At 46.4% G+C, this 16,770-nt stretch overlaps 2 protein-coding genes across 3 annotated transcripts; one reads left to right on the forward strand and one right to left on the reverse strand.

Moving 5' to 3' along the window:
* The first annotated feature begins 702 nt into the window (after positions 1-702).
* On the forward strand, positions 703-3,036 carry gjd6 (gap junction protein delta 6). The gene has a single exon (XM_060072224.1). It carries the CDS (start codon positions 1,079-1,081, stop codon positions 2,285-2,287), a length of 1,209 nt encoding a protein of 402 aa, XP_059928207.1. The 5' UTR covers positions 703-1,078; the 3' UTR covers positions 2,288-3,036.
* Positions 2,502-10,936, reverse strand: sh3gl3a (SH3-domain GRB2-like 3a). Of its 2 annotated transcripts, XM_060072225.1 has the most exons (10): positions 10,805-10,936; positions 10,638-10,710; positions 10,256-10,399; positions 8,841-8,974; positions 8,338-8,496; positions 8,107-8,210; positions 7,231-7,355; positions 6,458-6,490; positions 5,747-5,812; positions 2,502-5,278 (listed from the first exon to the last, which is right to left on the reverse strand). In XM_060072225.1, exons 1-10 carry the CDS (start codon positions 10,817-10,819, stop codon positions 5,076-5,078), a joined length of 1,056 nt encoding a protein of 351 aa, XP_059928208.1. In that variant the 5' UTR covers positions 10,820-10,936; the 3' UTR covers positions 2,502-5,075. The 2 variants fall into 2 exon arrangements, with proteins under 2 accessions (XP_059928208.1, XP_059928209.1); XM_060072226.1 differs by lacking the exon at positions 5,747-5,812.
* Between the last annotated feature and the right edge of the window lie 5,834 nt (positions 10,937-16,770).

Here is a 16,770-nt window from a genome sequence, read left to right on the forward strand (position 1 = left end):
CCAAGTCCCTGGCCTACATCGTAAACACGCTCTTTGTAAGCTCATCCTTTATTTTTTCAATTCTGATCGAATCTCAAATCCGATGTTTGGCTCCAGATGGGGGACACAACAGTGCGTGTGGTAAACAGAAAGAGCAAAACAAATGCCATAATCCCCTGCTGAGGCACTGGAGCTCCCAAAGAGCTTAGTAACACACACACAACACACACACACACAACATGTCCGAGGGTATTGCGCTTGCTGTGGCCATATGTACGTCGCCGGGTTATAAAAATACCTCTCCATGAAAGGAAAAGCCCATTAGCCATTCAGTGATATAACCTAAGAAGAACGAAGGTACCGCTATCAGTGACTCCTCAACCAGAGCAAGGAGTACCCCCCTCTCCCCCCCACCCGAGAAGCTTTGAAACGGACCCCTAAGGGCCGAAGGAAAAGTGTGAGAGTGAGCCAGGGCACAACATGTGACGCATGTCAAGTGGCCGTCCGACCATGTATTTCTGTGTGCCGTCGGTGGCCCTCCTTATCTGTGGAGGATGGGATGTCTCTTCTCGTGCCATGACTCCAGAGCTCTTAGGAATGGCTCAGAGGGGAGCGAGGCGAGGCTGAGGAGGACCGCCGGTCTGCTCAGAGAGAGGGGGAGGGGGGGAAGGGGGGGGGTAGGCTATCCGATGGCCAGGGTTGAGTCTCTGCAATCAGGGTACACTTTGGTCCCGGTGATGAACGCCCAAGGCAGCAGAAGGGTTTCCCCTGTTTTAGGGTTAAGTGTTGATGAAAAAGGGGAGAGAGTAATATGTAAGCTCTAGACTTGGAAAGAACACCTCTTATATGCTTCAGTGGTCCACAGGGGTGGGAAACTGCGTTTTGTAGCTCCACCAGGCCGGGAGACAGCGAGAACAGAGGGCCACTTTATCCAGGGCTAAGTGGACTAAAAGCCAGGCTCAGTGAGCAGCATTTCCACCCGGGACCTCCAGGATCCACAGGAGGCAGAAGGGGTGGATCCGTCCCAAGCAGACCTCTTCGCCCTCGGCGGGTTGTCCCTCCGTCCAGAGGCGGACGGCTGTCGCGGCCGCGGGCCGCCATGACGGAGTGGACGCTGCTGAAGCGCCTGCTGGACGCCGTCCACCAGCACTCCACCATGATCGGCCGGCTCTGGCTCACCGTCATGGTGATCTTCCGGCTGCTGGTGGTGGCGGTGGCCACGGAGGACGTGTACGCCGACGAGCAGGAGATGTTCGTGTGCAACACCCTGCAGCCGGGCTGCGCCACCGTGTGCTACGACGCCTTCGCCCCCATCTCGCAGCCCCGCTTCTGGGTCTTCCACATCATCAGCGTGTCCACGCCCTCGCTCTGCTTCATCATCTACACCTGGCACAACCTCTCCAAGCTGCCCCACCGCACGGGACACAGGCCCAGGCCGGGGCCCGACCACGTCCCCAGGGAGGCAGGGGGCCGGGAAGGCGCGAGGGACGGCGGGCAGGAGGCCTACGACCGGAGCTGCGACTCGGACAGCTGTTCCATCCGCTCGCACAAGCACCTGGGTCACAGCGTGGCCGACGTGCTGGAGGGCCTGGTCGCTCAGGGCCTCCAGAAGCTGGACCCCGGGGAGGCGGGCCCCCCGGCCCGGCCCCAGCCTCGAGATTACAGGGAGGCCGACGCGGAGCCCCCGAGGGTCCCCGAAGGGGTCCTCTCCAAGTGTTACGTCTTCCACGTGTGCGTGCGGGCCGTCCTGGAGGTGGGCTTCGTGACGGCCCAGTGGATGCTGTTCGGCTTCCGGGTGCCCGTGCACTTCCTGTGCCCGTCGGCACCCTGCACCCAGCCGGTGGACTGCTACGTGTCCCGGCCCACGGAGAAGACCATCTTCCTGCTCTTCATGTTCTGCGTGGGGGTGTTCTGCATCCTGCTCAACCTGCTGGAGCTCAACCACCTGGGCTGGAAGAAGATCCGCACGGTGGCCAAGCTCCGGGAGACGGGGTCCTGGGAGGCTCGCCCCGCGAGGAGGGCGGGCTACGTGGCCTTACCCCCGGGAAGCCCCTCGCTCGCGTCCACGCTGGGCTTCAGGGACGTGACCAGCACCACGTCCCTCCCCACCCTGGACCTGGTGGTGGGGCACCAGCCCGACTGGACGTGCGCAGGGAACTGCACCCTGTTCGGGGCCACCGGGCCGGGCACGGAGGCCGAGCCGCGGCCGCCCGGGAGGCCAGAGGGTGTGAGGAAGGAGGGACAGCCGCTGAGGATTAAGAGAGAGAACCGGGGACCCAAGCAGCACAGTGCTGAAGTGTGGATATGAGCAGGCACAATTGCAATCTTAACTGAAATAAACTGCGATTGTTGGTTGATAAAAAAAATCTTATTTTGACTACAAATGATGCAATAATGGCTTTCCAAACCGGTGTTAGCCTTTAAATAACAAATTAAATGCTAGATATGTCAATTTAAGTTAATAACCAAAGGAAAATTAGATAGATGTCGCGGAAGAATATCAAAGCAGACGTGGACTGTAACAATATTCACTTGTCATTTATTGAGGCAATATATGTATTAATATATTCATTTAGAACATCTATAAAACGCCCCTCTGTATAAATTATTCTACAGAAGAAGAAAAACATGGTAATGTACAGCCAGTCTTAGTTGGCAAGACATTTAGTCACAATAGGAATACTGAGAAGAGACCGATTGAAAGGCAAACAGACAGAGGTAAAGTGTTGAAGGAGATAGAGTGTGGATTAAGTGCTAATTTCATTTCAAGGCCAAAATTGGGAAGAAACAAAATACCTTAATCATAATAATTAAACTACGCAAGACAATATCTTAGACCTCATCTAGTGGCGTAATACTTTCTTGAAATGGCCAGTGTCATTGCAAATTGAGCTTTATTAAAAAACAGGCGGATAATCTTGCCGCAGTAATGAATAAATTCTGATTTGGATGTCTTGTCTGTAAATGACTCAGAGACCCAGTTAGCACTTTGTGCAGGGAGTGCGCACGTTTCTGCAGTCAAAAGGAAATACATGAATAGTATAAAAACGGTTAAAACTGTAGGAATTTTTTTTTTCATAATTTTATAATTTTGTTTAGTGAAATGTCGTTTTTGGTCCAATTCAAATGAAATAAAGAAAACACATTAATGACACAAATAATGACACGACAGAGGAATAACTCCCCAACTGACTTGATTTGGGATAGAGGCTTAGTCTGTTCACGTCACCAACTGGTAAAAAAAACAACTAATCAGACAACAATAAAAACAACACTTGTATGAGATTGCTGTTGAATCCGTGTTTACTTATCCGTCCTTAATGATATATAGAGGCTTCCGACCGACTGCACTGCATCTATTCTCGGGGGCGAGCGATCACTTGTTTATCTGCGTCCCAAGGACTTCTCAAATTGACCACAGGTTTATCAGCTTAGCCTAACCAATAGAATACTACTTATCTGCCCACTTGATGCGAGACCAAAACAGCAGAGGAAATAATCTGGACTGGGTGACACACGTGTTATAGTACGGGTAATACAGTGGGGACATTTTACATTCACATGGGTTTCATTTCAACCGGAATTCACATTAGACATGAAACCTCCAAGATAACATTACGACATTGGGATTTTACATTCCATAGTGGTTTGAACAGTTCTGGTGTTGTACTGCGAATGTATAATCAAAGAAAACAACAAAATGTGAGGTCATATGTGTTCACTATGCTGTTGGGACTCAAACCCACCCACGGACCCACCGTTAACAACAACAGAAAGTGCGAGAAGAAAGAAAAAACAACCTAGGTGCTCATCCGTGTTTGGTAGTAGATGCCTAGGCTTCAGTGCAATACAGACAGGTAGACAGGCAGACAGACAGACAGACCCCCCCCCCCCCCCCCCCCTCCGCCTTCCAAGGCAAAGGACTTAAAATAGTAACAGTGAAGACCCTGAATGGGTCCACTATCTAACGGATAGGTGGGGCAGACCTAACCCAGAGGCGCGCCACAGAACCCATGTTAACACACGAGAGAAAGGAAGGACAAAGAGAGAGAGACAAGAAAGAAGAAGACAGAGAAGAGAGAGCGAGACAGACGGACAGAGAGACAGAGGGAGAGAAGAAAATAAGAGTGTGACATGGCCCATGAACACAGGCCAACTTTACTCCAAGTAGCAATAATCACAAGGGCTGCCTACCAAAAGTTTGGGGTTGAAATGTCAGGGAAAACACACCAATGATGTTTCAAAGAACAGTCCGTTGATGTTTGGAGTGCGTGTGGTCAGACTTTGAAGAGATTACCCACCTGTATTTTTAGTTGACAGCTATAACGTATGAGCATTCTTTGGAACAAGGCGTTCAATCCATTCACGTGGAAAGCCTGTGGCTATGGGTGAAAGGCAGGGGGCAGCACTGAGCAAGAGCCAAAAGGCGCATGGATTCATTTTCCATTTTGATTGGGTTAAGACTCGACTTGGAGTCCCTCACCCCTATTAAGGCCTCGTAGGGCCTCCTTGACACAGAATACATGCACTTTATTGTCTACTTCCGGAAGGAACGACCTGTTTTTCTCTGCGGTAGTAACAAAGACAAATGAAGAACATTCACCTGACCTGCAGTGATTCAGTGAAACATAGTTATTAACGTGATAACAATGTGCGAACAAGGTGTATATGTGCCAAAGGTTTCCAGGGTGAAATCAGTAAAGAACGTCAGGGTAGTTTTGCCCACAGGCTTCTGAAAGGGCCGACGGTGAAGCTATCCGAAATCGGTTGAAGCACCTGGAATGTACAGTTTGGGGGACCGCTCCTGACATTAGATTCGCTTCCCCGACAACCCAAGGTAGGACCCAGCCTTCTCCCCCCCGGAGTTCACGGGCTCTAGCCGGGTTAAAACAGGCAGGCCATTTCCTATGGATGGTGTATAGTCATAACCATAAGGTTCACGATAAAAGGACGCTACCAACCCTCAAGCAATTCTTCTTTTTAAAAATCCAAAACGTCTTTTGCAATACTAAGGCTTGTTCGATTCTTCGGCTCAGGAGGAGAAAAGTTTTGGAGGCTTGGGGCCACCGGGCTCCCTCGTGGGGACCCCCTGGGGCTCACTGGGGCAAGGGGACGATGACGTCGACGTAGTTGATGGGGAAGAAGCCGGACTCGCCACTGATCATGCCCTCGTACCAGTTCTCGTCAATCTGGTTGGTGAGGATGATGAGGTCGCCCTCCTTGAAGCCCAGCTCGCCCGCGTTCTCCGGCTGAAAGTTGTACAGCGAGCGGCAGCACGGCTGGTCGGGCACCTCGGACACTGTGGCGCCCCCCCGGAGGAGAACAAGGGGAGAGAGACAAGAAGAGTTCATAAGGAGAGGAGGAAGGCAGTGTGCACACCTTTTACTTTGTGGATGAAGAAAAGGCCAGAGCAAAACGAGGTGAATAACATGAATGGATAAGCGAATAAAAACATGAATAAATGGAGATGTAAAAACTGTCCTAACATGATCATGATAAAAAAAATAATCCCTGAATTACAGCGCTTCTATTTTCTAGTTGATAATCAATACATGATGAATGCAAAAATATATGTATTGATATTTCAACATTAAGAAATTTGATGCTTGTCACCCCAGAAGATTAGATTGGCTGATGCATGATTGAGACGCTGACTGAACAACATAGTATCATGTGGGGTGTGTGTCTGTGTGCGTGTCAGTGTCAGTGTCAGTGTCTGTCTGTGTGTGTGTGTGTGTGTGTGTGTGTGTGTGTGTGTGTGACTCACGGTGGGAGGTGCCGTTAGTTGCCGGGCTGTCAGGCCAGGACAGAGGGGTGGAGGTGATGTGATGGTCTGATGGGGTAGCGCATGGAGAGATGAGGCAATGGTTAATGAAGCCAGCACAAGCGCAAACAAACACTCAAGACACAGACACCAGCTGATTCAATTGTCTGTGCAAAAAATATTCATTATGGTGGCTTCCGCATTTGGTCACTAGGTGGCAGCAAAAGCCAACATTAAAAGGGTTTGAAAAAAAGATGTACATCCATATCCACATCCACCCGCCAATCCACTTCCTCATCTCAAAGCTCATGCGGGCTGCCAGGTTGAGGCAATTTAAAGAACACGACAAAGACAAGCCGAGTGTTGCATTCTATTTTGAGACGATCTCAGTTATTCTGTTCCGAAAAATGGGAGGAAATGAACGCTGAGTCCTACACTGTGTATTGATCAGCTGAGCTACCCCTTTATATATATATTTATTCATTATTCACATATTATAAATAATGTGGCATCCATCTTGAAATCCTTCTGGGCTCCTGGCTATCTCAGTCTTTCAAATGCGACTCTAATGTACCAGTATTATGACTTGGTGTGTTTCCTTAATCTCTGATGACTATGGTCGTGTTATGATTTAGCAAAAAAACCTTTGTTACATATTACACCTCAAACATATACAAATAAACATAGAATAAACATAGAATCAGCGACACTTACTTTTCCCATTGATTGTCTGGCTGATCTGGTTATCTGCAAGTAACAATGGGACAAAAATATATAACATTTTTTTTAGCAGGACAGACTTTTCAGATAAGTGTTCAGCCCAAGATAAAACTGCACATGTCGAATAGTTTCTACAGGCAACCAATAACACAACATATAACACAACACATGCACAAATATATGTATTGATGAGTGGTGCTGACAAAGTCCACACAACTGGGCCACAGCAAGAAGTATGAGCAAACACACACTAAACCAGTGGTTGCGTTTTTACCTCAATAAAGACAGTTGATTCATGGTATGAAGACACAACAGTGACTCTACCATACGTATATTATATCATGCTAGATTGATAAATGTTATTTTGCAACAGAATGTTTTCTCCAATAGACACATACATCACTGGTCTTGGTAGGTGATGACCAGTCTCAGTCTCATACATGATAACAAATCCAGCATCGTAAACACATGTCCTAGCGTGTAGCTGATAAGGAAAGGTGCACAGTCAGAACTACCATCGCTAGATAAAAAAATAAAAGCACCTAGTTGTGTAGCATCTTATCCTAGCTAGCTTTGTTGAAATACGGGGAATGGGTTGAATTCCTAGTGCTTGGCATCCTTACTGTACTGACAGCGATATATTGCTTCTCCTTCTTCCGACAAATGTACTTATTGTAAGTCGGTTGGAATGAAACTCCCCTGCCCTGAATGTAAAAAATGTAAACGTAAATGCTAGATCAGCAGGCGTTGGCTGCATGTGGCGTTACCTGTCGTCTTGATGGAGGAGCTGTAAGACAATCCGTTGTGTTGGCTGCCGTCGTAGCTGTCGAAGGTGCTCAGGAGGGGCTTTGGTTTGAACACGCGCTTGGGCCGGCTGTTGGCTGTAGCTATCCTGTGAGGGAGAGAAACAGCCACATCGACCTTAAGTGTCATCAAAGTCATGTATAGAGGCGAGGCACAATGGAGCCCACGCCTTTTGGGGGGGGGGGGGGGAGACACCTGATTTGCCGTTTAAAACATTTAGAAACACAAACACAAAAAAATTCAGACGAATGTAACATGGACTTCAACAAAACCTGCCTAGGTAAAAGTAAACAAGTGAGAACTATGCAGCTAAACTACCTAAACTACCCGTCTCTCTATCAATGTGTACTACTTTCGCCATGGATCTTAACCTTTACACTTGGTTTCCAGAAAGGGTTGTGTTATTCGTAATCCAACACAATGGCTTATTATAGTGGCATTTGTTTCCATTATTGTGATACAGGTGTCAAATATCCACTGTGAAACACCAAGCCAAACACCAAGGATATTCAAAACCATTTAACTATTGAGATATTAATATCACTGATTCACCTCCCTAAACTACAGGGATATGTCTACACAGTAGAACTAGAGGTGACAGTCCATCAATAAACTGTTTCCCTTCGTCAGCCATATTGAATTGTGCTTGTTTGCCCGCCGATGGCAGAGGTTGCATGCGAAGAGGGTCGAAAGACAAGGACAAGGTCTGCGCAATGCTATCATTCCTCAGGGGAAGCTTAGCATCTGAGCGTGAGGAAGACAACACAGCAGAACGATTCCGCCCCCTGCCTCGCTTTTCCTGTCGAACCAATGTTCAACCCTGTTGTGGTTTTATTCACCTCTGTTGTAGATTCCCACTGAGTTCTTCCAGGATGTGGGTGGACTGTCGATGGTATTCTAGTGCGGCCTCGATCAACGCAGACAACTGGGTCATCTGCTCCACCTGTGGTCACCCACAACCCACACAGAATATTAAAAACGAAACAAGCAATTCAACCCCCGCCCACACACCTTTTCACAGGGGAGAAGTAAATCATGAAAACTGCTACAGGAAGCAACATCAAACTGACGTCATTCTCGAAAAAGTTGAACATGCTCCTCTCCGCCAGGTCTTTGCTCTCCTCAAACTTGTCCACCGCCAGGCGGATCTCCTCGTCGGGCATCTTGCCGTGCCGCTTCTTCTTGTAGTCGAAGTCTAACCGCCGGCCCTCCATCTTCTTCAGGTGGTGCTGTGGCAGAGGGACGACTCTTAGTAAGAGTAGCACGTGGGACTGTGAGAGCTACTGGGTTGCCTCTGCGGTCCGGGTTTTGTTTTAATTTACTTTACTGTTGTTGTTTTTTAATGGTTTGGTTTGTATCTGTTCTGTTTGCCATGCGCTGGCAAATATATATGAATATCATCACTTATTATATTCAAATATACAAATATAAATTGATACTTTTAAAACAACCTATCACTCTTCTTCTTAAGAGTTTTTCTTCAATATCGGAAAATCATTGAAAACAAAATGTCCTTGATAGACGAGCTGGTCGGACCCACGTCTTGAAAAGGCGCTCTGCAGGCGGGCCGTACCGTGATCTCCTTGAGGTCCTTTTCCTGGAAGTTCTGCAGCGGGTCGATGAAGTTCTGCTTGACGTTGATGTCCAGCCCGTCCTTCACGTCGCCCAGCTGCCTCATGGCCTTGCCCATGTCCATCAGTGCACTGCCTGAAGAGAGACGGGCATACGCTTAGACTACTAGTCACTACCGTTCACTATTTAGTCATTCAGCAGACACTTATCCAAAGCCACATATCAGGGACTCCGGCACATGCCGTCAAGGCACGTAGGGATAAGGCATCTTTCGCAAGAATGTCAACAACAAGGCTGCAGCAGATGTTCTGATGTACACTACACTGCACTTTATTGAGGAACCAGTAGATGGCAGAGTTGAGGTTAGAAAATGAGTTGCTAGCTAGCAGGCATGTGAATGGTCTATGAAACTGGTACATTGGAAATGATTTGGTCATTAAGCTGACCAGGTGGGAATTGAGCGCACTGATTAGTACCCTGCATAAATAGCTAATCAAAGATTAACCAATAAGGGACTTCATCTTCTAATCTAATTGACATAAATACGGTAGGTAAATAAATGAGGTTTGACCCATCTCAAAAGGGTAAAAAATACATTTAAAACCGACACAATCAGCGACACAATCAGCGGAACATTCAGGATGTTTTGCAACGTTATGCCATACAACTGTAGGCTTGTTTCACTGAGCTTTTCTTATCTGCAGTTTTATATGTGGTGTCATCACGCGTGATTATACTTTGTGACGCACTCCACAGCACTGAACTGGGATAAAGGCAAGGGGTGGTCTAATCCAGGGAAGGGGAATTTGCTTTAAATTGTCTTCATGGACAATCGTTTAATCCTGATTTAATCTTAATTGTCGCCCTGGGGAAACTTAATGTGTGATTGGCATTACATGATGTTTACACTACGGCACCAGACGTGCACACACACGCCAACTTCAGGTTCAACAGGATTCTGAATTTGTGGAGCAAAGTCCAACAGGAAACAGGAAAAGCCTGTAAATACTGCCAAATGATGACATATTAGCATGTCATCCTGATACATAGAGCTTGATGAGGATAGATCGTACAGAGGTCTCTCCCACTCGAAACCAAACGTGCCATGTCATGCTTGGTTCCCACATCCACTCCACCTAACCCCTGATATACGCCCAGCTCTGTTCCCTTTTCAAACTGTTTTAAGACACACTGTACAAGTTTTCACCAGAACCCTTCTGAATACTGAGACTCTTTTTACTTTTTCTGTGTTTTTTTAATTTGCATTAATTTACGTTTTATTCTGTTTCTCGCGTCTATTGTGCGTATTTTCCATCTGCCCTGTTATGCCCAAGAAAAGGTTGTAATGTAACAAAAATATGTGGTTTGATTGGATTTTATGAATGGGAGTGTGGGGGTGCAGGGAGTGGGAGGTACCGAAGACAGAGTCCTCTCCCAGCTCCTGGCCGTAGCGCAGCATGCAGTCCCCCAACAGGTCCTCTGTCTGGGGGTAGCCAGTGGTCTTCACCTGCCCGCGCATCTTAGACATTGTGTTCAGCATGCCAAGCTTGGCTCTCGAGGCTTGGGACACGCACACACACACACACACACACACACACACACACACACACACACACACACACACACACACACACACACACACACACACAGTAGATAGTTTAGTTTAGTAGAATTTCATAAATCTAACTTTTAAAAGCAAAAATAAGTATTTGTGACATAATAACATTGAATGGACTTGATCATTCAAAGAGAGTAAATATGACAGAGAAATAGCAGATGAGAAGCCCAGCCTCGGTACCTGGATTAGGCTGGAGGTATTCCGTCGTTTTGGACAAGAGGTCAAACACAGACTTGTTGGTGACCTCAATTTTCTAAAAACAAAAAGCATTAGTTTAAAACGGACATTGCCATTTACACATTATTTTAAAATTGTTTAATAAAATTGTTGTGGGGCCATCGACTCACTCTCTCCATCTCCATGAAGTCTTCATCCAGCTTCGTTCCCTCACTCCCACTTATCTTCTCACTCAATAGCTATGGTGAGACAGAGACAGAGACAGAGACAGAGACAGAGACAGAGACAGAGACAGAGAAAGATTCATGAGTACAGACAAAAGAAGAAACTATTAAAGGCACAAAACCGTAGAGCCACTTAACCCCCCTCCCTGAGCCCAATGGCAGAGACTGTGCTCCCGTCATGTTTAAGGAGATTACAATTCTGTGCATTTATCCAAGGGGTTAATTCAGACGGCATAAAGCCAGACGGCATAAAGCCAGACGTCTGCTAGTTAGTGAAAGTAGGGTACGATTTCCTGTTGTACAATAAACTCACACACACACACACACACACACACACACACACACACACACACACACACACACACACACACACACACACACACACACACACACACACACACACACACACACACACACTTCATTTGGGTATTTCTTTGCCCTGGCTTCCGCAGAGCATATGTGAAGCAGCACAATGCTAAATATATCCTACATTTAAGAAAATTTGCTTACAGTTTTTAACCCAATGTTCCAGTTGTACCCCATGGCTGTCAGGGGAGAGTATGCTCGAGACAATTATATGCAACACAATAAATGAAAAGGCTTCCCACAATGTTTAGTATTCAAACACACCAACTTTTAACAGGATGCTCTTTGTGTGTGCGTGTGTTTTGTATTCAACAGTTGAAGAGCATTCAACTCATTGGTAATCGTTTTCACTTTCTCGCTGCAGCACAATGACCAGGAAGTGAGGGGGAAAATAAAGGAAACCTTGGTTCTGATTCGCCGTGCCGCAAACCACACATGTCCCGGAAATTACTCAACGCCAGCGATTGTGAAATTAAACAACTGACCTGATTTTACCCTGTAGTCATCCAAAGTCATACGAGTGCTCACGTATTCAAAAGCTAATATTCCAAGTGCAGAAAGAAAGAAAAATAACAAAAAATCAAGTAGGGGGGAAATCTATTTCATCAGGGGCACGGAAAACTGTGGTTTGAACAAGATGCAGTTCACAAGAATTAGTGTGGTGGAAATAATATGAAATGGGTGGCATCACCATGAAACCCTTAACCAACCATCTCCTCTAATGCACCTGGGGTCTTCCAATCGCGGTCTGATATCAGAGCTGTAAATAGGTCTGAGTCATTTACATGATGACGCACGACCCAAGTGCGTAAACATAGAGTCGCCGACGTGCAACACGCCCGCTCTGTGCAGGATGCCACTTTTCTCCGAGTGATCCAATTAGCGGCTTGGCTAACAGCGGAGGAGAGTACCGCGAGTGTGGAGCCAGCTGGGAGCGCCTTCCAGGGAAGCTCAGGGGAACGAATGAGGAAACGGAGGCCTCGTACGTAACGGCCCTTTTCGCTGCTGATGTTTGCAATAGAAACGCATGTGAGACTGAAGACAATTCTCACATCAATGTGTCGGTATATAGTAACGCGCTGCCAACCATGTGAGAGCGAATGCTTAAAATCCTCTTTAATAGAGGATTTCCAAGAAACTATTATAAATACTTTGAATATTCATATTGATAGAGATTGTTTTAACACACAGAGCCGGCAGGGTAAATACATACATATCTAGCTCATTATACAAACTATTCCTTAAAATCGGACAGAATTAGCACGTAACCCAAACATGTTGTCTCTGTATGCTGCTGCTCTTGTACACTGTGGAGCTAAAAGGAGGCTACAGCATGTTAATGTAATGAGTCGCACTGCCTGCCTGCCTGGACAACCATCCATCACACCACCTCTGTGGTAAGAAGAATCCATTAGAATACATGAGACTTGCGCTTTTGTCTGTAGGCCGAACCAAGAGACACTGATTAGCAATTCGGAGCTAGGTTCAGAGGAGAGCATACAAACTCAAGAGATCAGAATTGCAAATAGGAGGCCAAAAAAAATAGAACTAGAGTAGCCCTTTTTCCCCGTATACTACCATGATACTAAAGCTGGGATGTAAAGGCATTAGAATGATTAATATTTCAGGTTAATTGCGTCCATTTAAAACGTCGGATCACCGTTGCAACTGTTGTCAGTTTAATGATCAATATCCAGACACCAATTAATTAGAAAGCTAGCATTGTTCATTCTTAAACATAACCAAATTGTCTTCGACCGCAGGCAGTGAATACAAACGGCATCGGGGCCGTTTGTAACCAATCAGGTAGACGAATAGCCACGAGGCCGGCGATAATATCGGCACGTTGCCGGGGCAACGGGGAGTTATTGTTGGGCTGGGACAAAGATATATCAGCCCGGGCGAAAAAAATTGAGTCACCCTGTGCTCCCTCTAGTGCAGCCCGTGAAATGTCAGACATCTATCCCGTTGTCACAACAATGTCGCTCTCTGCACCTCCAAGGCGAAGAGCAGAGTGACATACCGGAGATGAGGCACAGGCCTCCCGAGTTTATATCAGCTCAACGCATACCAGACAGGTTGATGAGTAATTTAATGACAAACCAAGGGACATGTATGAGAGAGAGAGAGAGAGAGAGAGTGAGTGGATGAGCAAGAGAGAGAGAGAGAGAGAGAGAGAGAGAGAGAGAGAGAGAGAGAGAGAGAGAGAGAGAGAGAGAGAGAGAGAGAGAGAGAGAGAGAGAGAGAGAGAGAGAGAGAGAGAGAGAGAGAGAGAGAGAGAGAGAGAAAGAAAGAGAAAAACAGAAAGAGAAAAACAGAAAGAGAAAGAGTGAGAGAGATATGAGGAAAACGCCCCGGGCCCTGACAAAGAGAACACAGAGCTCCAGGGAAGGAATATGACCAGGAGCATGGATAGGATGACAACAACAATAACAATAGCGACAACAGCGGCAGTGCTGCTGGGACAACAACGCAGACAGCTCGGCCTCACACGTTCCTCAGGCGTGCCTGAATGGCTCAGTGTTCAGGCAGGAATGTGGCCCCTGCGATATGAATGGCACACCGATATGATACAATAGCATTATTACATGGGTACTGTAGTGCTTATGGAATCTGTAGGGTTTGTGTGCAATACGATATTATGGTTCAACGTTCACTCAACGCAATGACCTCGCAGACGCTTCGACGCAGTCGTGAACCTTTATGGTTCTGCATCGGGTTTTACTAAGCGGACCAATCACAGCCCTCGCTGCTGCGTCGCCTCGACGGAAGGTTACAATTTTTTGGGAGGCGCACGTCCGGCCCTTGCGGTGGACGCGAGGAGGGTCCGCGGCGACGTAAGGGGTCCGTAACCCCCTTGCGTTGCGTGAACGTGGGACCATAATCAGCCCTTTACTGTTTTACAAACCAGTGTTGTAATAGTGTAATAGAAAGGGGGGGGGGTTCATACTTTAATCTCCATCCAGTCTACCTCGAGGCATCCATGTGCAATATGCTCTCCCCGCTCCTTAATGACATGCATCATTGGAAATCACTATGATCGATAAACAAGTTTGTGAATAAATAGTAATTGTGGGAAGAGAGATGAAGTCAAAATGTCTGTCTGTCTGAGTGTACTGTATGTATGCATGCGATATAATAAGCAGTTGCACAAAGGGGTCTTAAAGGAAACCATTGAATGTAACAGGATATAAAGGGACAGGTCTTGTAGAACAATGACTGCTGGTCCAAAAGCCAAATAAGCAATGAGAAGCTTTCCTGTGTTTTGTTATATTCTAAGAAGGCAGTACCTCTTCCCGGACTTAGGACCCCATTTCTCCCTAAGTTACACTGCCTCTGTCGCAATACTCTGTTGTTATCCGTGTGTGCAGTCGTTTCGAAAAGAACTTTGTGGGGAAATGCACAGTGTTGTTGGTGCTCTGGAAGAACGTCATTTTTGAAAAGGACATCACAAGGAGTGGCTTAGTCACACATGTTTGTATTGAAGGCAGAGTCCCTATTTGAACCCAGTATCGGTGTACAATCTGAGTACACAATCAGAGCAGACACATTCGCCACACCAGTTGAGTCTTTCCTAATCTGTAACATTAAACACAAATCACATCTTAATTGTAAATGCAGCACTGCATTCTAAAATGTAAAATGTACTAGATTAGCATTGTCATCAATGTTGCCATACCTCATTCACATTCTAACTGAAGGATAAGCACAAACCATATTGTTTACCGCCAGGTATGAGGCTGATCATTAATCGACATCTTTGGTGTCGTCACACGTGTCCACTCTGATCGGTTCAGTTCATAGTACAGATTATCTTTGTTCAGAAATGTACTATCATCCCCCCCCCCCCCCCCCCCCCACACACACACACACACACACACACACACACACACACACACACACACACACACACACACACACACACACACACACACACACACACACACACACACACACACACACACACACACACACACACACACACAAAGTGGGTCGGAGTCTGGTTTAATATTAACCTACTCAGTCTGAGGAAAGCAGACTGCCTTCTCTAGAATTTCTAGGATGCAGTCAAACGGACCTGCTCAATAAATGCCATGTGATCTAACAACTAACAGGAAATAGTGTGGTTCTAGTTTGATTTGTGTCATTTAGATAAGGCCATAGATCTTTTCCTGGACTGATTGTTTCTGATCGGTTTCATATTATTTTCACTGATATCAAGATGAGTAGACATGTCGCAACTTGGATATAGTTTTAGGCAATGATGGACCAAAAGATAGACAAGGGTTTAAACTTAAGCCCCTTTTACATATGCTACCCTGAACTTGAACCATCTATACATTTCCCGAGGTAGCTGAACGTGAGAACACAAATGTCTGAATGAGTTGGACAGGAAATTAAAGATTAATTCCCTGCCAGCTCCCGAGTACAAAGTCTGCATTATGTCTGATTAAGCCCATGTGTGAATAGAGCAGGTAATTGCCCGTATAGTTCACAGCGATAAGATCCTGTTCTGAATACTCCAGTAGGCCTATATAAGGGGTTGGTAAATGCAAAGACGGATAAGAAGAAGAAATATTTACAGCAAACGTTGCTTATTTTTCACTTATGCGCCTAGCACTAAAATCATAAGAATAAGATATTGTGGATATTACGTCCAAATCCATGAGGTTTTTGATATCAACGCAAGAAACGTCATTTCCGATGAGTCGGTGATCTTGTGCTCCATCTTCGATGTGCTGTAAACACAACACTGTGTTTTCCGGCTGACATATTATGTCATGTCCTGCATCCTGCACACTCTTCCAGGAATAAGCCCTCGCCTAAACCAAACAAGAGTATTTCCAGCATGTGAGATTGCGTCTGACATGGACAAATTCCTGTTGTGTGCTCGTGTGTGAGAAGGCAACCGGACATGTCCGGTCCAGATTCTCTGGATATTATCCAGAGTTCATCTGTTAAAATAACAGCTTTAGTAGTGATATAATAAAAACTTTCTGATGGTCTTTTCCAGAAAACACTGGTGATACAAACTATGAAATCGATTCATAGCTGCAGGGTTTGGGCATAAGCCTGCACGATACCTGCAAAAAAAGTATTTTAACTAACCTCAAAAAAACAATATTTTCTTAGTGGAACTAAAATGGCAATATCACATCTCCCATTCGAGCTCAGCGTGGAACCGAGCCCTGCCGGTCATTGAGGACGTGTTCCAACCCTGCAGACTTAAGGGTGTTGTTGTTCTTCAGAGTTGTGCTTTGTTGTCGTGCCTTCCCCTCTTTGTGCAAAGAGGGGAGGCAGCAGGCACTAGGACAGGCACTAGGCCTGGTACGCAGCTGACAGCTGGATGGCCAAACGACCAGTGTCGGGGCAGCAGATGAGAGGGTACATGGCAGCTCCATGCTCTGGTGGTAATCCAGACGGACGTAGCCTGGAGAAGTTGCCATTAGAGCTGCAATTAGCCCAGCGGGGGTGGGGGCGGGGGGGGGGGGGCATTTAAAAAAAAAAGTAGCCATCAGTCGATGCCGATGGGTCGGAGAGCAAAC

This window comes from Gadus macrocephalus, chromosome 14 (assembly GCF_031168955.1).
Source record: "Gadus macrocephalus chromosome 14, ASM3116895v1".
Classification (NCBI taxonomy): Eukaryota; Metazoa; Chordata; class Actinopteri; order Gadiformes; family Gadidae; genus Gadus; species Gadus macrocephalus.

Excerpts from the sequence above, each read along its gene's own strand:
- gjd6 (XM_060072224.1), top strand. The coding sequence starts at position 1,079 with ATGACGGAGTGGACGCTGCTGAAGCGCCTGCTGGACGCCGTCCACCAG.
- sh3gl3a (XM_060072225.1), bottom strand. Across the intron at positions 8,211-8,337 it reads TCAACTTTTTCGAGAATGAC|GTGGAGCAGATGACCCAGTT; the intron begins GTCAGTTTGATG and ends GGGTGACCACAG. Across the intron at positions 7,356-8,106 it reads AGTGGGAATCTACAACAGAG|GATAGCTACAGCCAACAGCC; the intron begins GTGAATAAAACC and ends TCTCCCTCACAG.